The 25,535-nt window shown below is 44.6% G+C and overlaps 1 protein-coding gene across 4 annotated transcripts in view; it reads right to left on the bottom strand.

The window, feature by feature from the left end:
- Positions 1-14,410: 14,410 nt before the first annotated feature.
- The window catches only part of HEXA (hexosaminidase subunit alpha), a 38,567-nt gene continuing 27,442 nt past the window's right edge, over positions 14,411-25,535 (bottom strand). For 3 of the 4 annotated variants that reach the window (XM_060005659.1, XM_060005660.1, XM_060005661.1), the window contains 12 exons: positions 24,022-24,087; positions 22,361-22,407; positions 21,680-21,790; positions 20,712-20,813; positions 20,093-20,225; positions 18,996-19,176; positions 17,978-18,064; positions 17,647-17,719; positions 16,800-16,983; positions 16,542-16,632; positions 15,741-15,845; positions 14,411-14,656 (listed from right to left, as the gene is read on the bottom strand). In XM_060005659.1, the coding sequence (XP_059861642.1) occupies positions 14,593-14,656; positions 15,741-15,845; positions 16,542-16,632; positions 16,800-16,983; positions 17,647-17,719; positions 17,978-18,064; positions 18,996-19,176; positions 20,093-20,225; positions 20,712-20,813; positions 21,680-21,790; positions 22,361-22,407; positions 24,022-24,087 (1,244 nt within the window). In that variant the 3' untranslated portion in view covers positions 14,411-14,592. The remainder of the gene's footprint in view (positions 14,657-15,740; positions 15,846-16,541; positions 16,633-16,799; positions 16,984-17,646; positions 17,720-17,977; positions 18,065-18,995; positions 19,177-20,092; positions 20,226-20,711; positions 20,814-21,679; positions 21,791-22,360; positions 22,408-24,021; positions 24,088-25,535) is intronic. The other variant, XR_009518453.1, reaches the window with a different exon arrangement.

Here is a 25,535-nt window from a genome sequence, read left to right as displayed (position 1 = left end):
TTCCATTGACCCATTTCTTTCTTCTTTCTTTCTTTCTAACTTAATTTTATTTATATTTTTATACAGCAGGTTCATATTAGTTATCTATTTTATACATATTAGTGTATATATGTCAATCCCCATCTTGCAATTCATCCCACCACGACCACCACCCGTCCCCCCACCATTTTCCACCATTGGTGTCCATACGTTTGTTTTCTACATCTGTCTCTATTTCTGCCCTGTAAACCAGTTCATCTGTACCATTTTTCTAGGTTCCACATATATGCGTTAATATACAATATTTGTTTTTCTCTTTCTGACTTACTTCACTCTGTATGACAGTCTCTAGGTCCATTCATGTCTCTACAAATGACCCAATTTTGTTCCTTTTTATGGTTGAGTAATATTCCATTGTATATATGTACCACATCTTCTTTATCCATTCGTCTGTCGATGGGCATTTAGGTCGCTTACATGACCTGGCTATTGTAAATAGTGCTGCAATGAACATCGGGGTGCATGTGTCTTTTTTGTTGTTGTTGTTCTTTTTTTGAGTACGCGGGCCTCTCAGTGTTGTGGCCTCTCCCGTTGTGGAGCACAGGCTCCGGACGCACATTTAGGAATCAGGCTCAGCGGCCATGGCTCATGGGCCCAGCCGCTCCGCGGCATGTGGGATCCTCCCAGACCGGGGCACGAACCAGTGTCCCCTGCATCGGCAGGCGGACTCTCTACCACTGCTCCACCAGGGAGGCTCCATGTGTCTTTTTAAATTATGGATTTCTCTGCGTATATGCCCAGTAGTGGGATTCCTGGGTCATATGGTAATTCTATTTTTAGTTTTTTAAGGAACCTTCATACTGTTCTCCATAGTGGCTGTATCAATTTACATTACCACCAACAGTGCAAAAGGGTTCCCTTTTCTCCACACCCTCTCCAGCATTTGTTATTTGTAGATTTTCTGATGATGCCCATTCTAACTGGTGTGAGGTGATACCTCATTGTAGTTTTGATTTGCATTTCTCTAATAATTAGTGATGTTGAGCAGCTTTTCATGTGCTTTTGGCCATCCGTATGTCTTCTTTGGAGAAATGTCTATTTAGGTCTTCTGCCCAGTTTTGGATTGGGCTTTTTTTTTTTTTTTTTTTTTTTGCGGTATGCGGGCCTCTCACTGTTGTGGCCTCTCCCGTTGCAGAGCACAGGCTCCGGAAGTGCAGGCTCAGCGGGCATGGCTCACGGGCCTAGCCACTCCATGGCATGTGGGATCCTCTCGGACCGGGGCACGAACCCGTGTCCCCTGCATCGGCAGGCAGACTCTCAACAAGTGCACCACCAGGGAAGCCCCGGGTTGTTTGTTTTTTTAATATTGAGCTACATGCGCTGTTTATATATTTTGGGGATTAATCCTTTGTCCGATGATTCGTTTGCAAATATTTTCTCCCATTCTAAGGGTTGTCTTTTCATCTTGTTTGTAGTTTCCTTTGCTTTGCAAAAGCTTTTAAGTTTCATTAAGTCCCATTTGTATATTTTTGTTTTTATTTCCATTACTGTAAGAGGTGGATCAAAAAAGATTTTTCTGTGATTTATGTCAAAGAGTGTTCTTCCTATGTCTTCCTCTAAGGGTTTTATAGTGTCTGGTCTTACATTTAGGTCTCTAATCCATTTTTAGTTTATTTTTGTGTATGGCGTTAAGGAGTGTTCTAATTTCATTCTTTTTCATGTAGCTGTCCAGTTTTCCCAGCACCACTTATTGAAGAGACTGTCTTTTCTCCATTGTATATCCTTGCCTCCTTTGTTATACATTAGTCGACCATAGGTGCATGGGTTTATCTCTGGGCTTTCTATCCTGTTCCATTGATCTATATTTCTGTTTTTGTGTCAGTACCATATTGTCCTGATTACTGTAGCTTTGTAGTATAGTCTGAAGTCAGGGAGTCTGATTCCTCCAGCTCCGTTTTTTTTTCCTTCAAGACTGCTTTGGTTATTCGGGGTCTTTTGTGTGTCCATACAAATTTTAAGATTTTTTGTTCTAGTTCTATAAAAATTGCCACTGGTAATTTGATAGGGATTGCATTGACTCTGTAGATTGCATTGGTTAGTATAGTCATTTTCACAATGTTGATTCTTCCAATCCAAGAACATGGTATATCCCTCCATCTGTTTGTGTCATCATTGATTTCTTTCATCAGTGTCTTATACTTTTCTGAGTACAGGTCTTTTACCTCCTTAGGTAGGTTTATTCCTAGGTATTTTATTCTTTTTGTTGCAACGGTGAATGGGATTATTTCCTTAATTTCTCTTTTTGATCTTTCATTGTTAGTGTATAGGAATGCAAGAGATTTCTGTGCATTAATTTTGTATCCTGCAACTTTACCAAATTCATTGATTAGCTCTAGTAGCTTTCTGGAGGCATCTTTAGGATTCTCCATGTATAGTATCATGTCATCTGCAAACAATGCCAGTTTTACTTCTTCTTTTCCAATTTGTATTCCATTTCTTTTTCTTCTCTGATTGCCGTGGTTAGGACTTCCAAACTATGTTGAATAATAGTGGTGAAAGTGGACATCCTTATCTTGTTCTTGATCTTAGAGGAAATGCTTTCAGTTTTTCACCGTTGAGAATGATGTTTGCTGTGGGTTTGTCATATATGGCCTTTATTATGTTGAGGTAGGTTCTCTCTATGCCTACTTTCTGGCAAGTTTTTATCATAAATGGGTGTTGAATTTTGTCAAAAGTTTTTTCTGCATCTATTGAGATTACCATATGGTTTTTATTCTCCAATTTGCTAATATGGTGTGTCACATTGATTGATTTGCATATATTGAAGAATCCTTGCATCCCTGGGATAAATCCCACTTGATCATGGTGTATGATCCTTTTAATGTGTTGTTGGATTCTGTTTGCTAGTATTTTTTGAGGATTTCTACATCTATATTCATCAGTGATATTAATCTGTAATTTTCTTTTTTTGTGGTATCTTTGTCTGGTTTTGGTATCAGGGTGATGGTGGCCTCAAAGAATGAGTTTGGGAGTGTTCCTTCCTCTGCAATTTTTTGGAACAGCTTGAGAAGGATGGGTGTTAGCTCTTCTTTAAATGTTCGATAGAATTCACCTGTGAAGCCATCTTGTCATGGACTTTTCTTTGTTGGAAATTTTTTTTTTATTCTTTTTGGTACGCGGGCCTCTCACTGTTGTGGCCTCTCCCGTTGCGGAGCACAGGCTCCGGACGCGCAGGCTCAGTGGCCATGGTTTACAGGCCCAGCTGCTCCGCGGCATGTGGGATCCTCCCAGACCGGGGCCCGAACCCGTGTTCCCTGCATCGGCAGGTGGACTCTCAACCACTGCACCACCAGGGAAGCCCTCTAACTCTATTGATTTGAGTCTTCTCCCTCTTTTTCTTGATGAGTCTGGCTAAAGGTTTATCAATTTCGTTTATCTTCTCAAAGAACCAGCTTTTAGTTTCATTGATCTTTGCTATTCTTTTCTGTGCTTCTAGTTCGTTTATTTCTGCTCTGATATTTATGATTTCTTTCCTTCTACTAAATTTGGGTTTTGTTTGCTTTTCTTTCTCTAGTTCTTTTAGGTGTAAGCTTACATTGTTTATATGAGATTTTTCTTGTTTCTTGAGGTAGGCTTGTATTGCTATAAACTTCCCTGTTAGAACTGCTTTTGCTGCATCCCATAGGCTTTAGATTGTCGTGTTTTCATTGTCATTTGTCTCTAGGTATTTTCGATTTCCTCTTTGTTTTATTCAATGATCTCTTGGTTATTTAGTAATGTATTGTTTGTTTGTTTTTTATGTGTTTGTTTTTTATGTGTTTTTCCCTGTAATCAATTTCTAATCTCATAGCGTTGTGGTCAGAAAAGATGCTTGATATGATTTCAGTTTTCTTGAATTTACTGAGGATTGATTTGTTACCCAAGATGTGATCTATCCCGGAGAATGTTCTGTGTGCACTTGAGAAGAAAGTGTAATCTGCTGTGTTTGGATGGAATGTCCTATAAATATCAATTAAGTCTATGTGGTCTAGTGTGTCATTTAACGCTTGTGTTTCCTTATTAATTTTCTGTCTGGATGATCTGTCCATTGGTGTGAGGTGTTAAAGTCCCCCACTATTATAGTGTTACTGTCGATTTCCTCTTTTATAGCTGTTAGCAGTCGCCTTATGTATTGAGGAGCTTCTGTGTTGGGTGCATATATATTTATGATTGTTATATCTTCTTCTCAGATTGATCCCTTGATCATTACATAGTGTCCTTCCTTTTCTCTTGTAATATTCTTTATTTTAAAGTCTATTTTATCTGATATGAGTATTGCTACTCCAGCTTTCTTTTGATTTCCATTTGCATGGAATATCTTTTTCCATCCCCTCACTTTCAGTCTGTATGTATCCCTAGGTCTGAAGTAGGTCTCTTGTAGACAGCATATATATGGGTCTTGTTTTTGTATCCATTCAGCGAGCCTGTGTCTTTTGGTTGGAGCATTTAATTCATTCACGTTTAAGGTAATTATCGATATGTTCCTACTACCATTTTCTTAATTGTTTTGGGTTTGTTTTTGTAGGTTGTTTTCTTCTCTTGTGTTTCCCACTTAGAGAAGTCCCTTGCCTTTGTTGTAGAGCTGGTTTGGTGGTGCTGAATTCTCTTAGCTTTTGCTTGTTTGTAAGGCTTTTGATTTCTCCATCGAATGTGAATGGGATCCTTGCTGGGTAATCTTGGTTGTAGCTTCTTCCGTTTCATCACTTTAAAAATATCGTGCCACTCCCTTCTGGCTTGTAGAGTTTCTGCTGAGAAATCACCTGTTAACTTTATGGGAGTTCCTCTGTATGTTACTTGTCATTTTCTACTTGTTGCTTTCAATAATTTTTCTTTGCCTTTAATTTTTGTCAATTTGATTACTATGTGTCTCAACGTGTTTCTCCTTGGGTTTATCCTGCCTGGGACTGTCTGTGCTTCCTGGAATTGGGTGGCTATTTCCTTTCCCATGTTAGGGAAGTTTTTGACTATAATCTCTTCTTGGGTCCTTTCTCTCTCTCTTCTCCTTCTGGGACCCCTATAATGCGAATGTTGTGTTTAAGGTTGTCCCAGAGGTCTCTTAGGCTGTCTTCATTTCTTTTCATTCTTTTTTTTTTATTCTGTTCTGCTGCAGTGAATTCCACCATTCTGTCTTCCAGGTCACTTATCCGTTCTTCTGCCTCACTTATTCTGCTATTGATTCCTTCCAGTATATTTTTCATTTCAGTTATTGTATTGTTCATCTCTGTTTATTCTTTAATTCTTCTGTTTGTTTTTCAATTTTTCTAGGTCTTTGTTAAACATTTCTTGCATCTTCTCGATCTTTGCCTCCATTCTTTTTCCCAGGTCCTGGACCATCTTCACTATCATTATTCTGAATTCCTTTTCTAGAAGGTTGCCTATCTGCACTTCATTTAATTGTTTTTCTGGGGTTTTATCTTGTTCCTTCATCTGGTACAAAGTCTTCTGACTTTTCATTTTGTCTATCTTTTTGTGAATGTTGTTTTGCTTCCACAGGCTGCAGAATTGTAGTTCTTCTTGTTTCTGCTGTCTGTCCTCTGGTGGATGAGGCTATCCCATTTCTTTATTTTTATGCCAATATCACACTGCCTTGATTACTATAGCTTTACCATAATTCTTGAAATTAGTTAGTGTTGGACCTCCAAGTTTTGTTCTTTTTCAGTGTTGTTTTGGCTATCCTAGGACCTCTGCATTTCATATAAATTTTAGAATCAATTTGTCAATTTCTTTAAAAAAAAAAAAGCCTGCTGAGATTTTTCCTGGGATTGTACTGAATCTGTAGATCAATTTGGAAGAGAACTGACATCTTACAAACTGAGATTTCTGCCCCTTGAACAAAGTATATTTTGTCAAAGTACAAAATTTTGATATTATTATAAATTGTATTTTTTTTTTTTTTTTTTTTTTTTGCCACACAATGCAGCTTGTGGGTTCTTAGTTCCCTGACCAAGGATTGAGCCTGGGCCCTTGGCAGTGAGAATGTGGAGTGTTAACCACTGGACTGCCAGGGAATTTCCAAATTATATCTTTTTAAAAATTGCAATTTATAGTAGTTTCCTGCTTGTATATGAAAGTATAATTCAGTTGGATTTTCTCCATAAAGAATCATGTCATCTGCAAATTAAGACAGCTTTACTGCTTCCTGTTTAATCTGTACTTTTTTTCCTGCCTGATTGCACTGACTAGAATTTCCAGTACAATATTTTTTAAAGTGTTTTGATATTTCTTTTTACTTATATATTTTAAATTATCAAGGAAATAATTACAGTTACAGGGCCCAACAAAGTGTAGCTACATCTAGTCCAGTTTTCTCTTTTTATATATATAAAAAATAAGACATTGATGGAATCCACATTTCTGATCAGAGTTCTTTCCCCTTCATAGTGGCAACACTCATAATGATCATGTATAATATAAAAGCTCTACCTTAGGCACTTTAATTTGTTTTAGCATATGCTGTTTGTTTTTGTTGTTGTTCTTGCTTGTTCTTGTTGTTTTGCCACGCTGCGCAGCTTGTGGGATTTTAGTTTCCCAACCAGGGATTGAACCTGGCTGCTTGGCAGTGAAAGCACGAAGTGCTAACAACTGGACTGCCAGGGAATTCCCACATATGCTGTATTATTAATTTACGCAAATGTCTAAAGTACACAACCTCAGTAAGCAGTACCAAAGTTGAATTCATAAAACTCAGAAAACTAGGAACTGTGATTCTCCTCCAGTATAATCTTGAATATGAGAGGTGAAAATGGCAATCTTTGATTTGTTCCCACTATGGCAACTCTATTTTTAGTTTTTTGAGGGACTTCTGTACTGTTTTCTGTAGTGACTGTACCAATTTACATTCCCACCAACAGTGTAGGAGGGTTCCCTTTTCTCTACACCCTCTCCAGCATTTGCTATTTGTAGACATTTTAATGATGGCTATTCTGACTGGTGTGAGGTGATACCTGATTTTAGTTCTGATTTGCATTTCTCTAATAATTAGTGATGTTGAGCAACTTTTCATGTGCCTATTGGCCATCTGTATGTCTTCTTTAGAGAAATGTCTATTTAGGTCTTTTGCCCATTTTTTGATTGGGTTGTCTTTTTAAAATTTATTTATTTTTGGCTGTGTTGGGTCTTCGTTGCTGTGCGCAGGCTTTCTCTAGTTGTGGAGAGCGGGGGCTACTCTTTGTTGCAGTGCACGGGTTTCTCATTGTCGTGGCTTCTCTTGTTGCGGAGCATGGGCTCTAGGTGCGCAGGCTTCAGTAGTTGTGGCACGTGAGCTCAGTAGTTGTGGCTTGTGGGCTCTAGAGCTCAGGCTCAGTAGTTGTGGTGCACAGGCTTAGTTGCTCCATAGCAAGTGGGATCTTTCCAGGCCAGGGCTCGAACCCATGTCCCTTGCATTGGCAGGCAGATTCTTAACCACTGCGCCACCAGGGAAGCCCAGGTTGTTTGTCTTTTTTGTTACTGAGTTGTACGAACTGTTTATACAATATATTTTGAAATAAGCCTTTGCTGGTCACATCTTTTGCAAATATTTTCTCCCATTTCATAGGTCGTCTTTTCATTTTGTTTATGGTTTTCTTTGCTCTGCAAAAGCTTCTGAGTTTGATTAGGTCCCATTTGTTTATTTTTGCTTTTATTTCTATTGCTTTAGGAGACTGACCTAAGGAAACATTGCTACGATTTATGTCAGAGAAAGTTTTGCCTATTTTCTCTTCTAGTTTTATGGTGTCATGCCTTTTATTTACAGCTTTAAGCCTTTTTGAGTTTATTTTTGTGTATGGTGTGAGGGAGTGTTCTAACTTCATTTATTTACATGTGACTTTCCAGCTTTCCCAACACCACTTGCTGAAGAGACTGTCTTTTCTGCATTGTATATTCTTGCCTACTCTGTCAAAGATTAATGGACCATAGGTGTGTGGGTTTATTTCTGGGCTCTCTATTCAGTTCCATTGATCTATATGTCTCGTTTTTGTGCCAATACCACATTGTTTTGATTGGTATTGTCTTTGTAGTATTGTCTGAAGTCTGGGAGGGTTATGCCTCCAGCTTTTTCCTTTTCCCTCAGGATTGCTTTGGCAATTCTGATCTTTTACGGGCCATATCAATTTTAGGATTATTTGTTCTAGTCATGCATAATTTAATGGAGATCACAGTAAATCTGTACATTGCTTTGGGTAGTATGTGTAATGTCCCTTTTTTTCCCTTGACAATCTTCCTTGAAGTTGGCTCTATCTGAAATATAGCTATGCCAGCTTTCTTTAGATTAGTGTAACATGAAACATCTTTCTCCATCCCTTTACTTGTAATCCCTCTGTGTCTTTATGTTTAAAGTGGGTTTCTTGTAGACATGTAGTTGGGTCTTGCTTTTTTATCCACTCTGACAATCTCTGTCTTTCAATTGTTTTATTGAGACCAATCATGTTTAAAGTGATTATTGATAAAGTTGGATTATTATCTGACGTATTTGTTATTCTTTTCTATTTGTTGCCCTTGTTTGTTGTTTCCATTTTTGTCTTCTAGTCTTTTTTTTTGCCTTTTATGGTTTTGAGCATTTTTAATGATTCCATCTTCTTTCCTTTCTTATCATATCAGTTATACTTCTTTTTTCACTTTAGTGGTTGCCCTAAGGTTTGTAAAATACATTTACAACTTATCCAAGTCCACTTTCAAATAACACTGTACTGCTTCATGAGTAGTACAAGAACCTTATAATAGAGTATTCCCAATTTCCCCCTCCCATCCTTCACAACATTGCTGTCATTTATTTCACTTATCCATAAGGTATCATAATCAATAACATCGCTGTTATTATTTTGAACAAACTGTTATTCATTACATTAAGAATAAAAATAAAATTTGGTTTTAACTGGGATCCCAATGAATCTATAAATAATTTTAAAATCTTTACAATATTGGGTCATCTCATTTTTGAACATGTTACATATCTATATTTGGGTCTTCTTTCCAAAGACATCTGGGTGTTTTTGAAAATTTTAATAATTTACTCTATAAAGTTCTTATATGTCTTTCATTAGATTTATTCCTAGGATCATATAATTGTTGACTCTTGCTACATGAGGCATGCAGTTACATGAGGCAATGTTATTTTTTATTTGTTCATTATTTTTGCTTAAGCCAATTTGAGTTGTTTCCCTGCAACTAAAGAAGTCTTGACTAATGCAGGTAGTGTCAGGAAATGATGATGGAGAGCTCAAGAGACACATCACCTTGAAGTCGGAGACTAACATACCTTGCTAAGTGAATTAGACAAGGGGGCAATTTGGAAAAATTAAAATCAGGAAATTGACATAACCTGACTTGCAGCTTAAAAAGATGACTTGAGGCAGGCGCATCAGGATCCTCTTCCAAGTTCAGGGTAGATGTTATGTGCTTATAAAAAGATGGTGACAGTGCAGATGGAGGGGAGTAAATGGCTCTAAGATTTATTGATACAGAGTGGGTGTGACTTGGTGACAGATGAGAAGGCAATTGTGACAGATAGGGAGCAATTAAGGATGATTCCCAGATTTTGGCTCAAATGAGTGGCAGAAGAGTGGTACAGGAGTAGAGTAGGGAGCTATGAAGAAAGGTGATGAATTCTGTCTGGCACATGAGCTTCGGGTGATATGAAGTGGATGAGTTTGGGGCTCAGAGGATATAGATATAGATATAGATATATACATATAGTTAAAGATTTGGTTGTATGTAAACGAGATCACTGAGAAGAAAGTATAGAAGAGGAAAGAGGACAGACCCTTAAAAACATGATTGGTTATGGGATGTAAGTTTGCTGCAAGAGTCAGTGATGCAGGTTGAGAAACAATCATGAAAGATGTAGGAGATGCAGGTTGAGAAACAATCATGAAAGATGTAGGAGAAAACTCAGGGAAGGATGGTATCAGAGAAGTCTGGGAAGAATGAATATCAAAGGAGTGATCAAAATCTCAAAATACAAGGAAAGGTCAAGTAATGTTTTCATTATTATTGAGAAATGTCCCTCGACTCGGCAACATGTAGGTTATTGTTGGCCTCAGTGAGAGCAGCCTTCATGAGGACTGAATGAGAAGTGGAGAAATGGAGCCAAACTTGCAGTTGGTTCAGGCAACCTGACTGAGAAAAAGCAGGCCGGAGAGTTTTTGTTTAAAGACAAAGGAGATGGGGCTTCCCTGGTGGCGCAGTGGTTAAGAACCTGCCTGCCAATGCAGGGGGACACGGGTTTGAGCCCTGGTCCGGGAAGATCCCACATGCCGCGGAGCAACTAAGCCCGTGTGCCACAACTACTGAGCCTGCGCTCTAGAGCCCGCAAGCCACAACTACTGAGCCTGTGTGCCGCAACTACTGACGCCCGCGTGCCTAGAGCCTGTGCTCCGCTACAAGAGAAGCCACCACAATGAGAAGCCCGCGCACCGCAACCAAGAGTAGCCCCCTCTCACCACAACTAGAGAAAGCCCGCGTGCAGCAACGGAGACCCAACGCAGCCAAAAAAAAAATTAAAAAAAAAAACAAGGGAGATTGTGCACGTGTGTGTGCTGAAAGGAACCATTTGTAAGGAAGAGTTTGAAAAGTGGGAGGAAATTGAGCCCAGACATAGTTGAGTACCCAGCTTTATCTGTGTGTCTGTCTGAACGTGGAGCTCAAGAGCAGGAAGATGTCTGGTTCAGTTTGGAGCTGTGGCTGATGGCGGGCCGCAGGACAGGCTAGAATTAACTAGGCGAGCTTGGATCCATAGTCCCTGAGCACAAATTCCGACTCAGCCTAGCTATCTAACCATGAACAAATCATTTAAACTGTCTATGTCTGTTTCCTTATCTGTCAGGTGAGGATAATATTGATACCTACCTCACTGGTTGGGATGAGGATTAAATAAACTAACATCCAATCGAGTGCTTATAACAGCACCTGACACAGCAAGCACATAAAAATGACAAAGCAGGGACTTCCCTGGTGGTCCAATGGGTAAGACTCTGCGCTCTCAATGCCGGGGGCCCGGGTTCGATCCCTGGTCTGGGAACTAGATCCCGCATGCATGCCACGACTAAGAGTCGGCATGCCACAACGAAAAGATCCTGCGTGCCACAACGAAGACCGGGCACAGCCAAAATAAATAAATAAATAATATTTTTTAAAAAAAATAATGACAAAGCATTTTTGTTCCCCTGGATGGATTTCCCCAAATATCTTCACTCAGATTTCTGACTTATGTGAGTATAGACAAACATTTGCATAGTTTTCTCTGAATATTTTCCTCTTAAATATCTTTTTTTATAATAAATAATTATCCAGATGCCCCCAACATCCTCTCTTAAGTCCAGCAGCACATCAGCACAGCACAGATGTCCCTCTTCCCATGTCTGCCTGCCAGCTGGTCTATCTATACACACACACACACACACACACACACCCCTTTTCTGAGTGGCTTCCCAAAACATCCCTTCCTAATTTGCTATGAAGTGAGCCATAAAGAATTTATTAACAATGAAGAAAAATCATAGCTAAGTATCAGATATTCCAGAGGAAGTTAAGATTTGAAATAAAAGCTAGGAAGTGGTTATTTTGAGAAGCAAGAGAATGGAACCGGGAAGGGGGACATATATAATGTTTCATCTCTTAAAAAGAAAAATCTGAAGCAAATACAACTATTGAGATGTGATAAAGCTGAGTGGTGGTTATACTGTGTGTATTATTTTATTCTCTACAGTATTCTGTTTGAAACATTTGAAATCATTAAATAAAAGTTCTTACTGTGGCAGGGAAGACCTAACATGGATGTGGATAGAATATGGCTGTTACTGTGAAAATAAGCAAGGTTCATGGACATTTCCATTTTTAAAAACCTCACTGAAAAATGCAGGAAAATACACACACACACACACACACACACACAGGGCTACTTCAAAAAGGATTTTAAAAAACAACTGTGAATATTCATATATAGTTAGAGTCAACAGTATTGAAAAAAAATTAACAAGTAAATGTTTCACTGAAGGTAGTTTATATGTATTTATATTATTTATATATTTATTAACAGTATAAAGGGACACTGATTTTCAAACTTTCAGTGTTTATTTATAAAGGAAAAAATACAGAATGATTTTAAGACAAAGACAATTCCTACTTATTTTCTTTCTTAGTGGAAAAAAAAAGCACATGATACACAATTGTCACAGCCTGTACTGATTAATCTTGCAAGTGATATTGACAAAAACTATAAAAATCTCAACTTTAGAGTGCTAGCAATGTTGCCACTAGGCGTGTACATCTACACTGATATCAGTTAAATTCAATCTATATCATAGAATCCTTTTTTCACCTGTCCCTTGGAGAGCCAAGTATCATTTGGCTTTCCTCGCCCCTTGCTGTGTCCCCCGTCACTAGTGCTATGGAGCACCTGTGCTCCCAAGTCCTCTGCTATCCTATCCCTATGCTAATCCACGGAGGTGCACCTCAAAACATCAGGTTTCCAAGAAGGGAGGGGTACCTGGCTCACTGCCTCAACTCCTACCAAGGAGGTGAATGTCCTCCCAGCTTCCATTCACTCCTTTACTTATATTCCCATTAAGGCTGCTTTGCATCCTTAGGAGATTCAGAGGAGAGCAGGGGCGGACCCTTTGTGCCCAAAGATAACTAGAGCCAGGAAATCAGTCCAGGCACTTCCCCGCCCCCTGGTGGTGAACAGAGAACACAAGCAGGCCAGAGGAGCCTGGCCCAGCGCAGGGTGGGACAGGTTAAGGGAGATGAGGTGGGGAAGCAGTGATTTTGTGCATCGGAACCGACTGGGCGGTTGCTACGGGCACTGTCTCTGACCTGTCAGCAGTTCAAGGTCTGATGATGACCTTCAGGTAAATGCTGTCATGATCAGTGGGCCCCGAGATGCAGTGGTGGAGGCTGGGGATCAGCACATCCCACCACTTGATCAGGCCACACTGATTTTTTTAATTGTAAAAATAACATTAAAGAAAATGTTTACGAGACGAGTAAGAAATCGTAGACCTTTACTGCTTTAATACAAGTGTTTTCATGGTCTCTTCCTTCATTGACTTGAGACTTACAACTTAGTGTCTGATCTTTTCATCCCAAACAATAGCAATATTCCAGTTATGATCAGAAAGGAAGCAGGGGCACTTGAAGTATAGCAGCATTTCTGCAGGTCCTTGCCTGGGACTACCCCAAAGGCTTCTCCGGGTAATAGAGAGTAAGGGTGCTGCTTTGGTGGGTACAGATGGTAGAGCCTTAACTCATGTCTCTCCAGGCCAGAGCCCTGGGCTTGGCTTATCTGGGCTGTGTGAATACCCCTTCCCTAGAGGATTCTGCAGGTAGAAGGTGCCCAACCTGCCCCTATGGTAACAGTGCAAGAAGGCCAGGCTGGTGTATGTCCAACCAAGTCCCCAAAGGAGCATGATCAAGGGACTGAAGGATGCTATTTAAGGACCACATTTTACTGAGATCCCTTCTCAGGCCTGCCTTCCCCAAGTTTCTGTATCCACTAGATTGGAAACTTTCTGAAAGAAATGCCTGGGACCTCTCCTTTGTCCTTCCAGCCCAGGACCAGGTAAAAGAAAAAAAAAAATGGTCAAAGAAATCCTCATCTAAAACAGCTGCTGTCCACTACTGCCCAGCCTCTGGGCTGCACTGTCACTTGTGAACATGAAACCTCTAGGGGGAAGTCTGGGTCCACGATGAGCCAGTGCCTCCTAGGGAAAACTGGTCAACTTGTGCAAAGACACTGTTCCAGAGCCACATGCCCACCTCTTGGTCCCCCAGGGGCTTCCCTGTCATGGTCTCAGCTGTGCCATCAATTCTCTGAGAAGATGCTACTGGACTGAAAATGGGTGGGAGGAGGGGTGGAAGTTGCTGCCATTTTGGGGAGTTGAACAGGGCCTCTGGGGACTAAGTTCTTCAAATTCTTGGCACCTACCACAGTGCCAAGACCATAGTATGTGTTCAATCTTTAATAATGGTTGCATGCAGTTGAAGTAACAAGAAACGCAGAGCAGAAGAGAAGCTCTAGGGGAGGGAAGTTTGTGAGTATGCGTTGGGGAGGGGCTATTCTGTGACCAGGTTGGGGCTGGAGCCCCTGCTGCTTCCCAGAACTTCTTTGGTCCCCTATGGTGTCTTCTGTCTACAGAAGCCTTGGAGGTCTAAGTGATGAGTCTAAGGATGGGGTATGTGTCTGGACTATGTGTGGGGTTGGAGAGGCATCATAACTCAGGCGGAGCAGGACAGCACAAAGGCTACAGGTTTCATTCCCAGCCCTCAACTCATAAGATCCCTCCAGGGGCAGATACTGAGCCCAACCTGGCTGGGGCCCTGCTGAGCCCTATCACCCTCAGGGGCAGAAGGCCAGTTCTGGCAGCTCCCTTACCCGAGGGCCACTCACATTTTTTTTCACACAGGTAATCCACATTCATTATAGAAAAACGCCACATCACTCTTTATTGGACACCAGCACCAACACCAGCCCCCTTGTCTCCAGGCACACAGGCACGTGGGCAAGGGGCCCCGTCCCCTGGGGGGGGGGGTACAGTGGAAGCCTGGCCCCGCTACCGCTCTCCTAGGGCCAGCACCCTCCTCGGTGCCTGGGGTACTTGCTCAGGTTTGTTCAAACTCCACGTCACAGTAGCCTACGCTGAGGGGCTGGGCCTGGACACCCCGCCTGCGAGAGGACGTAAAGAAACAGGGCGAGATGAGCCCCTCGGAAGGGGGTCGGTCTTGGGCCCCAGCAACACCTTCTCCACCACAACCAATGGTCTCCCCTTCCCCCAGTTCAGTGGATTTCAATCTGCCACTAGACACCAAAATTCCTTGGCGGGGGGCTCACTTCCAGAGATTCTTGCTTGGGGTGGGGCCGTGTGTTGGCAGGAATCTGCAAGCTGAACAGGTGCCCCAGGTGATTCTGATACAGGGACACCCCGGAACCTTGAGGAACACCTCTGTATTTCTAACTTGCCTGTTTCTGTGCCCCAGCTCCAAATAACTCAGTCTCTTTAGAAAAAAGCTGGATGCCTAAGGGGTGCCCAGTGCTCCTGGCCCACGGAGCCCCCATTAATGGCTCTAAAACTCTGTAAATGTGGTGGGGGGGGGAACCGAGGCACTGTCCAGCCCACGCACTGGGTGTGGACATGAAATCCCATCCTTAGGTCTCAGCCTCACAAGTTCCAGGACCTGACCAATCTCCTTAGGGTACCTCTAGGCATGCCTCCTTTATTACCCAAATAAGTTATGTGTTCAGAGATGGTAAGGAACTAGCTCAAAGTCGCCCAGTAAATTACAGACAGTTGAGGTTTAGACCCCACCATGCTTGGCTCTCAGCCTGGGACTCCCCTCTCTACTAGGCTGTTTCCCCTAGGGCCTCAAGACCTAGTAAGTGAATGAATCAGGGAAATGACCATCTTACGCAGGCCCATCCTAACAGGGGCACAGGTGTCATGAGAACCCATAAAATCATGGCCATGGCTACGAGCGCAGACTCTGAAGTCAGCCTGGTTCATATCCTGGTTCTGAGCAACTCTGGGCAAGTTACTTAACTGCTCTGTGCGTCAGCTGCCTACCTCTGAAATGGGGATAAAACTACATCCCCCTCATAGGGTTATGGTAAAGATCCAATGAAGCAATGCTGGCAGAGGGCTGAGCGCAGGGCTTGCCCCACACAGTATGCCCCTGCAAGTGTTAGCTATTATCAGTATTCTTTTCCTGTCAGTAGGGGTCCTCAGCCCCCAACCTGCCCATGGCCTGCGTACCTCAGCAGCTCACAGCGGAAGTGTGCCAAACGTTTATAGGCAAAGTCCAGGTTGGTCAGCATCTTGTTGCTCCACAGCCTCTCGGCAACAGCCCCTGCTCTAGGCCTGCAGGAAAGGGGACATGCACCAGGTTGGGCCCTGGATCCCTGGCAAGGGTGCTGGACACCCACAGCCTCTTGTTTAGGTACCCTGGACTAGCTCGGGGCCAAGGGACATGATCAACACCTTAATCAGAGTGACAGCCGGCTGGAGGGCTCACAGGGACTTCTAGGGCCCAGCTCCATCTTCAGCAAAATGGGGATCGTGATCCCATCTCCTCCTCTCCCAAACACATGGGAACCAGAGTACGTCTTAAAGGCGTCGTGAACACGGATACAACAGTGGCCGAGCAGCTGTTCTCAAAATGTAAACTCTATACACCCAACCAGACTTGGTGAGGGGCTGCAGCCTCTGAGGAGACAGCATAGAGGAGTCTTATCACAGGGCCATGCACTTCAGGGTTGGATCCTGGGCAAGCCATCCCGAAAGCAACATTCTTTCAACATGTTCTCCAGGACTCCTTATCTCTATCTGTGAAATGGGGACAACAGTCTCCATCCGACACATCTATGGGCTGGAGGAGTAAATACGCAAGTCAGGCGGGAGGTGACTTACATACAAACAGGGGCAACACTGCGATGCCCCTTCTCTCCCAGGCCTGAAAGGAGGGTGCTCAGCTGGGCGAGGCTGGACAGGATTGAGCCTGTGAGGGAGAACCCACGCCCACAGGCCCAACCCTCCACGTCCCCAGGTAGCCCTTACCAGAGCCTGGGGACCAGGTTTGTGCTGTCCACATACTCTCCCCACATACAGGCCTCTCCGCCAATCACCAGAGCCTTCTGCTCAGGGCTACCTGAGGGAAAACAAGCAACCACAGGCCTCTACCGCCTTCCCAACATGGCCCACTCCTCAGATAGGTCATTTCGTCTCTTGACCTGCAATGTCCAGCCCAGAATCTCCTGCCTCCCGCCCTGTACCCCATTCAACCGCCTTTGGCAGCAAGGAGAGCTCCCTGTTTACCTTCAAATGCCAGTGGCTCCACCATGTAGATATTCTTCCAGTCAGGGCCATAAGTTATGTGGTTCAGGTACCAGGGGGCAGAGAGCAGGGCCCGGAAGCCGGCACTGGTGACCAGTTCCATCTCCTTCGTGTACCTTACAGGCATCTTTTCTCGCCATACCTGGATGACTGTGTCTGGCTGAACCTGTCAGGAAAGGTCAAAGGGCAGTAGGAGATTCCCGGGCCACAGTGTTATGCAAGCAACCCAGGCCAAGGGGTGTGTATTCCCTCTGCTCCCCAGCAGCAAAGCATTTCTCTGTGACTCCTAACAACTGAGTTTCTAGCCCAGTGCAGAGGCCGAGGGTCCCACAGGCCCTAGGAGAGCTCCCTGCTGCCTCTCCCCCAGTCCTTCTGCAGCTTCCCTGTCTACACTGAGATAGTAACACCAGCTGTGAGCTAAGGGAGAAAAGCAGTGGGGCCCAGGAGACTCAACAGATCAGGAGCTACCATGTCCAAGCATCTCCAGATGCTTCTGAGGACGGGACGAGGTTCCTGCAGAGCCCCTGACGTGGCAGGAAGCTGGGATCTTAGTGCTCAACAATGAAGGAGAAGGTAGCCCCGCTCGCAGACCTGGAAGATCCTAGTCTATGACACAGGCAGGAAAAGCCAACCCATCATGCCAGTCTCAGGAATCCCAAGTAACCTAGCAGCAGAAATAACTCGTTCAGTTCACAGTGAGGGAAGACAGATGGAGGCCCTGACACCCACACCCAGGGCTCAGACCTCTGTACCCGCACAGGAGCAGGGAAGGGATGGGAGACCATGGGGAGGCACTGAGGGTGGCCCCTTCTCTCTGCCCCTGGCTCACCTTTACTTTATTATCAAACACCTCCTGCCACACCACGTAGCCCTTGCCATAGGCAGAGACGATGTCCAGCAGCCTTAGAGAGTAAAGGGAATGTCTGCTCAGTTCAGACAGGCTCTGTGCTACAGGTGCCAGTGCCCTGGGGACTGAGCCTGCTTAGGGGCCCATTCCTGACTGACCAGGTGGGAATCAACCACTCCAACGAAAGGACATGACAAAGGACCCCTTCAGGGGCCCAGAGAGTGGTCCAGCAGGTCCTGGTCCTGCTATGGAAAGTGAGGACTTCACAGGAGTTGACCCCCAGGGACCCTGCCCTCCCTCCCTCCTTCCTCACGTCTGGATGTAGAAGGACTCCAGCTTCTTGAAGTCGTCACCAAAGCCTTTCTTCTTCATAAAGGCCTGGATATCTGGGTTGGACTTCCTGAATCCCAAAAGAAAATGAAGATTAATTCTTTTGACATCCTCAAAGCCCAGAGCTTGGGGATGTATCACCTGGCCTCCCACAACTCCTTTTTTTCACCTGAAAAACCAATCGACTGAGGATCTCAAGAGGCCACAAATTTGGGAGGTGTGGCTAAACAAAGTTAAATGACGGGGGCCACTGACATAGGCTGAGTCTGGATCTGAAGAGCTTCAAGTTCACCCTCAAAGAGAACACATATCAATCTCTCTGGGCTATGACACGTGGTTCTGAGGTCTAGGCTTGGGGCTCCGGCACACTGGATTCTGTCTTCTGTCTCTTACCTCCCACACCCTGGGCACAGTCTGCTTTTCCCTTAGTATTTATTCTTTATTCCAGTTGGATACAAGCATTGCTGTCTGTCACCCATTGCAGCTCCCTTACCCCACAAGGTCTACATTTTGTTTTTCCCCTCCTCCACTCTTTCCTCAGATCCAGCGCTAGTGCCCCCTTCGCCAAGAAGCCCCTGAGCCTCTTTTGAGCTAAGCAGATCTGAGTGTTGGAAGCTTACAATGTAATACTAACTAGACACTGTCATATATTAGCCTCGAATTCATATGTGTCCTGTCTCTTCAACCAGACTATTTTAAGCTGCCAAAAGCAGGGATTGTTTTTCTCTATCCTGATTTTCCCAAGACAGTTCTGTGCCCAGAGCTGGTTTTTCTGTAAATATCTCAAGGCTATGACAGGAGGAAAGGAGAGTTTCACATTCACAGCCTTGCCAAAATCAGGTAGGGCCTCTCTGTAGATGGAGAGAGAAAAGGCCGAAGACCTGAGCCATCAGGATGGAGACAGATGAGGAACACCTGAGACAGGTAGCTTCTCACGGGCTAACCTCTACTCTGAGTAGGCAGTTCATCAGGCCAGGATGGGAAGGTCACAGGGCTCATACCAGCAGGTGAAGTCAACCTCATCTCCTCCAAGGTGAAGATAAAAATCTGGGAAGACAGAGCTGATCTCCAAGAAGAAGGCGCTCATGAACTCATAGGTATTGTTGAGAGCGGGATTCACTGGCCCAAAGGTGCCAGAAGGGTGAGACCCAGAGTAGCAAGGAGTTAATAATCCAGGGACACCTAAGGCAATAGAGAACCTCACACTAGTGTCACAAATACACAGACCCCACATACAGTCATATACATGATGACAATCACGTTCAGACATTACATGCACACAGACGGGAACACTCAGGCATTCACAGACACTGGTAATTATGAGCATTTAGTGACAATCAAAGAAATACAAGTATGTCCACAATCCTACACAGACAACTGGCACACACATACTCCTGCCTTGACACACTCTTCCAGCAGGGGTCACCCTTGGTCCCAAAGTTTGCCCTCACGTAGCCTATGGGCAGAAAAGCAGAGAGCCTGATCCAGCAAAACTGGCAAAATCTTTCTTCCACGCTAGGGCACAACAACCTACAAGGGCATCATGAGGCAAGGACGTCTGAGAAGAATTTGCCCTTTTTATTTATTTATTTATTTATTTGGCTGCATTGGGTTTTTGTTGCTGTGCACAGGCTTTCTCTAGTTGCAGAGAACAGGGGCTACTCTTTGTTGCGGTGCATGGGCTTCTCATTACGGTGGCTTCTCTTGTTGCAGAGCACAGGCTCTAGGTACACGGGCTTCAGCAGTTGTGGCTCGCGGGCTCTAGGGCACAGGCTCAGTAGTTGTGGCGCACGGGCTTAGTTGCTCCGCGGCATGTGGGATCTTCCTGGACCAGGGCTCGAACCCGTGTCCCCTGCATCGGCAGGCGGATTCTTAACCACTGAGCCACCAGGGAAGTCCCCGCCCATATTTTAATAGTAAGAAGCGGCCTCCTTTGCCCAAAGTAAATTCTGCCTATCTAAATTCCCAGTGGAAAAAGTTGATGGAAACCATTCTTCCAGAGACCAAGGCTGAGGCATGCTACATCCAAGAGCCGACATCCTAAAGTCCCGTTGAGGGGAATCAGTAGCCTCCCTCCACCTCCAGACATTATTCTTACCTGGTCCCCATGACAGAGTGTGGCCGGGAGTGTCGAACTCTGCCAACACACGGATACCCCGAAGCCGCGCATATTCAATCACCTCCTTCACATCCTGTGCTGTGTAGATGTGGGTGGCAGGGTTGTAGGACCCCTGGAAGGTACAGAACACCATTCAGGACCTCATTTCCTGAAGGCTGGCAGAGGAAAGGATACTCAAAATGCCTTCTGGACTCCCCTGGATATCAGAAAATCTACCAAGAGCCCTTTGGTATCAGGGGTCTTCAAGGAACTTTATCATAATTTCCCACAAGCTGTCACATCTACTGTCTTATCTCAGTGCCGTGATGCCAGTGAGGTGAGTAAGGTAGTCATTATGCCCAGCTAACCAAATATAGATAAATAAAAAGAAGATGGGACCAGGAGAGATTCTCTCCTGAAGGTCACAGAGCAAATTAATGGTGTAGTTTGGACCTGAACTCAGGTCTCCTGACTCCAAATCCAGTGCCCGCCCCCTATATGTCAGTGTGTCCCTAAAACTGGCTGGTTAGGAGGAGAGCTGGTGTCCTTGCCAGCAGGGCGCCATAGCCAGGTTCAGACTTCAAGCCATCAACTTGGTCTGGGCGAAATTAAGGCATACCTTTTTGGTGAGGTTTGGAAAAGTGAAGCTCTCATATGGGAAGGAAGGGTCATCGACCAGATGCCAGTGGAACACGTTGAATTTATTGTACGCCATGACATCCTGTAGGTCAGAGCACGCACAGTTAACTCAGCACAACTTCTCCGGCTGCAGCCCCAAGCTTGGCAGGCTGCTCCACACACGTTAACAGGCTCAACCCGCCCAGCTTCCTGCTAAGTGTTCACGGGTTCTCCCTATCAAACCTTCGCATCGGGTTGCGCCCGGCGTGGAGGGAAGGGGAAGACCCTGCACATGCAAAGATGGCCGACAGAAGTAGTATCTCCTCTTTGGGGGATGAGTTATGGTCACATCGAGAGGAGGGCTGCAGCTCCGTGGTACCCTGGGGTCTTCAGAAAGCCCCACAATACCCTGAAAACTAATATTTCCTCCTGCCATTTGTTTTGGGTTGTCTGACTAGTGTTTATCCAGACGGTGAGGTCTGTTGTGAATTTAGTAGCCCCATGATCCATAAATCTCAGATGCCAAAACTGGTGGATGTGTCCACGTCTTTGGTTCCATCAGGAGAGCAAAGGAAAAGTTAGACACGTGAGCTAGATCAGCAACTGTCAGGTCAGACTGCCCATCAAATTCAAGACAGTGAGGACCATCCCCAGCTAAGACTTTTGGACATCTCTTTCCTATGACTTTGTACTAACTAAAGTTAGCTCTGCTTAGTCAATTCCCCAAACCACTTCCTGCATCGCTGGAGATAGCCTGGACATTGGTCCTCAGTAGCCAAATGGGGTAGGTTTAAATCACTCTTGTTATTTTTTTGAATCTTGGAGCAGGTCATCTTTTACATTTTTCCCAGGAGCTCACTAAGTTATGCACATTCTCTCTGTAACTCTTTAAGAATATGGCACCTGATCTATCTGTTGTCCCATTACCCCAGAACCCTGAGGGCAAAGAAGGCCTTAAGGCCTGGTTACCAGAGTGTCCAGGATGCTAGCCAGTGGCAGGTAATGGCGAGACGTATCCAACAACAAGCCCCGGTGAGGGAAGCGGGGGAAGTCCTCAATCTCCGTCTTGTTGATATAGAACTGTGTGGACCAAACACTGAACATGTTAAGATTCAAAGGAAATTCACCAGTGGGGTGGAGGGGGATGAGAAAAGTCTTCCAAGATCCCTGAAAAGCCAACCTGTGACTGTTCTGCAGGGTAACTGTCTCCACAAACACTGCACACCTCTACCTCAATGACCATAAGCAGGTACCTGTCCAGAGAGCAACTGTCCCATGCCAGCCAAACACAGGTGTCCCACATACCACTCAGCCCACACATTCCAAATTTTCACTGACTGTTAATATTTTCTTCAAAGCAGTGTGGTCTCAAGGTCATGTCTAAACAATGACTCAGGGGAACTAAGTTATACCCCAACTGGCAAAATCTACCAAACCAGTTTCCATCCATATCTCCTTGAATACTCTTTTTTGGGGCCATCTCAAGCCACCAGGACTCTGTTTAAGGTAAAATAAGATATTTCCAGGACTCTCAACATTGGGAGCAAACCCCAGAGATTTTGTGTGTGTGTGTGTGTGTGTGTGTGTGTGTGTGTGTGTGTGTGTGTCCCAGAGATTTAAAAGGAGCCCTTTTTGAGGGCCCACACTCACCGTGCCCTCAGGAGATCTCCAAATAAGCTGGCTAAAAGTCTCCAGACCTGCAGGGAAGTAGAGAGGCAGATGGAAAGACTTAGGGAGGTGGGTAAAGAGTCGGAACCATTTGGAAGGTTCCCATGTGGCACGGCACAGTGCTTGGGCACACGGCGAGAGGGGATCTAGTGTAGGCTTGATGGTTCTCAACAGTTACGAAAAGGGGATAGTAGGAAGCCAGTCTCTATTTTTACTCTGTATTTTATTTGGGGAGGTGGCAGCGTGAGGGGTTTTTGTGCCCCTCCTAGCAATACACTAACCCACATGCCTCTTATCTATACTTCGTAAGCCTTGAATTTACAAAGATATTAAGAAGAGAGGCCAAGATGTGTGCCCATGAGGACAGACGCAGGGACAGGCCAGCTCACAAGGGGTTAAAGCTTTCCATGGATAATACCCATCAGGAGCTAAGGGAGCTGAGAAAAAGGGGCCCCCAATCTGCTGCCCCTTCACTTCTCCCAGACTGAATTGTGAGAATGTGATCATTGACTTGAGTTTCATAAACTCAGTCAGAAACTTGTGGGTCCACAGCTGGACTTAGAAGACAAAGAAGCCTCCACTTTTCCTCTTCAGAGCCTGAGAAGAGAAGCAGCTATAGGGAGCTGAGGTGTGGCAGGCAGCAACTGCCCCAGAAGACTGGACACAGACTCCTAGATTCCAGCAAAGCCCAAGGGCAGGCATGCTGAGTCCAGAGCACTAGATGTTCTCAACAGCTGGGGCCTCACTTCTGAAAATCCAGCAGAAGCCCTGTGAAGGATTCCCAGAACCCTAAGTTTTCAGAATTTAAGAATTTGTGAGACTTTCATGGTCACTCAGTAGCTCATTTGAGGCAGACTTCCAGTGTACCATCTGGGCTTCTCTCCAGTCTGACTCTGACGCCTAGCACTCGGGGTCCCAGATCTCCCCTACCTTAACCTGCCTAATAGTTAACACCCACACAAAAGCTACAAGAGGTAGAAAGGGGAGTTGGCATGCTGTTTCTCCAAAACACAGGGGAGAGGAGGAGAAGCTGGGGAACAAAGACAAACCAAAACAACGTTTGGAGTTCAGTGAGAATTTCTCTCATCGTTCACCAGCAGACCTTTTACCAAAAGCAGTCGAGTTGTTTGGCTAAGTCTGTGTCTAGGGACCGAATACCTTTTCAGTAAGCCAAGAAGAAGGGCAGGGGGGCCTATCACCCGTTAGCTAGCAAAGTTCTCATTTTCTCCCCCAATAATAGAGTTCTACATATTTTACCACTCTTTACCTCTTTTTTGACATTTATCTATTCCTTTTGATCTAGTTTTTAAAGAACCTTTCCGATCATGTGTCTGAAAGGAGAGCTGAACAAGCAGTGCTTGTGGCAGAGTGGGCCTCTCTCCCCAGCTGCCTGCCCCCTGCTTCCCCAGAGCACCTGCCCAGGGGAGTGGCTGCCCCCGCACAGGCTGACACCTGTCAACTTCTGGAGACAGCGGTAAGAATACTCCCTTCAGGGAGCTGGGGAAATACTCCAACTGGTCCATAAAGCAAGCTTCCTAAGGTGGGGGTGTTCACTGGGCCCCTAGTCCTGCCCCCTACCCCACCAGGGTCGACCTTCCCACAACATCCTTCTCTCTCTCCCAGTGTCAGCCCCATCTTGTTACCTCGGAGGGCGCCCCAGACAGTCTCTGAGAGGAGGAAACACTGCTCATCATTTATGGTCAGGGTGTCTGAAATGATAGAAATGACCCCATTTGGTTAAGGATTTCTACCCTCAGATTACAATCACATGTTCTGTGCAAATCCTTGGATTAGAAAATAACAACAAGAGAACAGTATGGAGGTTCCTTAAAAAACTAAAAATAGAATTACCATATGATCCAGCAATCCCACTACTGGGCATATACCCAGAGAAAACCATAATTCAAAAAGAGTCATGTACCAAAATGTTCATTGCAGCTCTATTTACAATAGCCCAGAGATGGAAACAACCTAAGTGCCCATCATCGGATGAATGGATAAAGAAGATGTGGCACATATATACAATGGAATATTACTCAGTCATAAAAAGAACGAAATTGGGTCATTTGTAGAGACATGAATGGACCTAGAGACTGTCATACAGAGTGAAGTAAGTCAGAAAGAGAAAAAACAAATATCGTATATTAACACATGTATGTGGAATCTAGAAAAATGGTACAGATGAACCAGTTTGCAAGGCAGAAATAGAGACACAGATGTAGAGAACAAATGTATGGACACCAAGGGGGGAAAGCAGGGAGGGGTGGTGGTGGTGGTGGTGGGATGAACTGGGAGATAGGGATTGACATATATACACTAATATGTATAAAATAGATGAATAAGAACCTGCTGTATAAAAAATAAAATAAAATTCAAAAAAAAAAAAGATAAGCTGTCACCCGTGTGGATTTTTCCGTTATATATAGATAGTTCTCTTTCATTTAGGAATAAAAATGCAATATATTATAAAACAAAAAATAACAACAAGGGACTTCCCTGGTGGTCCAGTGGTTAAGATTCCACACTTCCACTGCAGGGGGCGTGGCTCTGATCCCCGGTTGGGGAACTAAGATCCCTTATGCCGCATGGCGCGGCCAAAAAAAAAAAAAAAAAGAAAAGCTAACATTTTTTTTTTCTTTCAAAGGGGAGGCGTTCCCTGAGCAAGCAAGGCTGCACTCAGGCCTGGGGCCACAGTGGGAGGGTGGTCACCCAGTGGCTCCGAGGCCCTGGAAGACAGTGTGTGAGGAGGGGCAGGCGGGTACAGATTCCTCTACAAAGCACCACCCACCCTGTGGGTCAGTTTCCCCACCGGAAACATAATTCCTGCCAGGCTTTAGCTCCAAGTATGAAGGGGAGAGGGATGCTTGGAGGGGTGAGTCCAGGTTACGACATTCCCAGAGCCTTTGAAATCACCCTCCTGTCCTTTTGTCTCCAAGCTTCAGCTACTCCATCAGAAATGTAAGGAAGAAGCCAAGACCTGAATGTTCGCTTTGCAGACTGAGACGTCCCCAAATGCCGCTGCTCAGGGAAGTCGGGTGGCAGCCACAAACCAACGCCTTGACTTCATCTTGGTTCAAACGGCCGAAAACTCCTTCTCTTCCCAGGGTAGGGTCTCTTAGAGAAAATCAGCAAAGTGTACAAGTTCCTAAAATGCCAG

Source organism: Delphinus delphis, chromosome 2 (genome assembly GCF_949987515.2).
Source record: "Delphinus delphis chromosome 2, mDelDel1.2, whole genome shotgun sequence".
In the NCBI taxonomy this organism is placed as follows: domain Eukaryota; kingdom Metazoa; phylum Chordata; class Mammalia; order Artiodactyla; family Delphinidae; genus Delphinus; species Delphinus delphis.
Note: the sequence above shows the minus strand (reverse complement) of the source record. Positions and strands in the feature narration are given on the sequence as shown.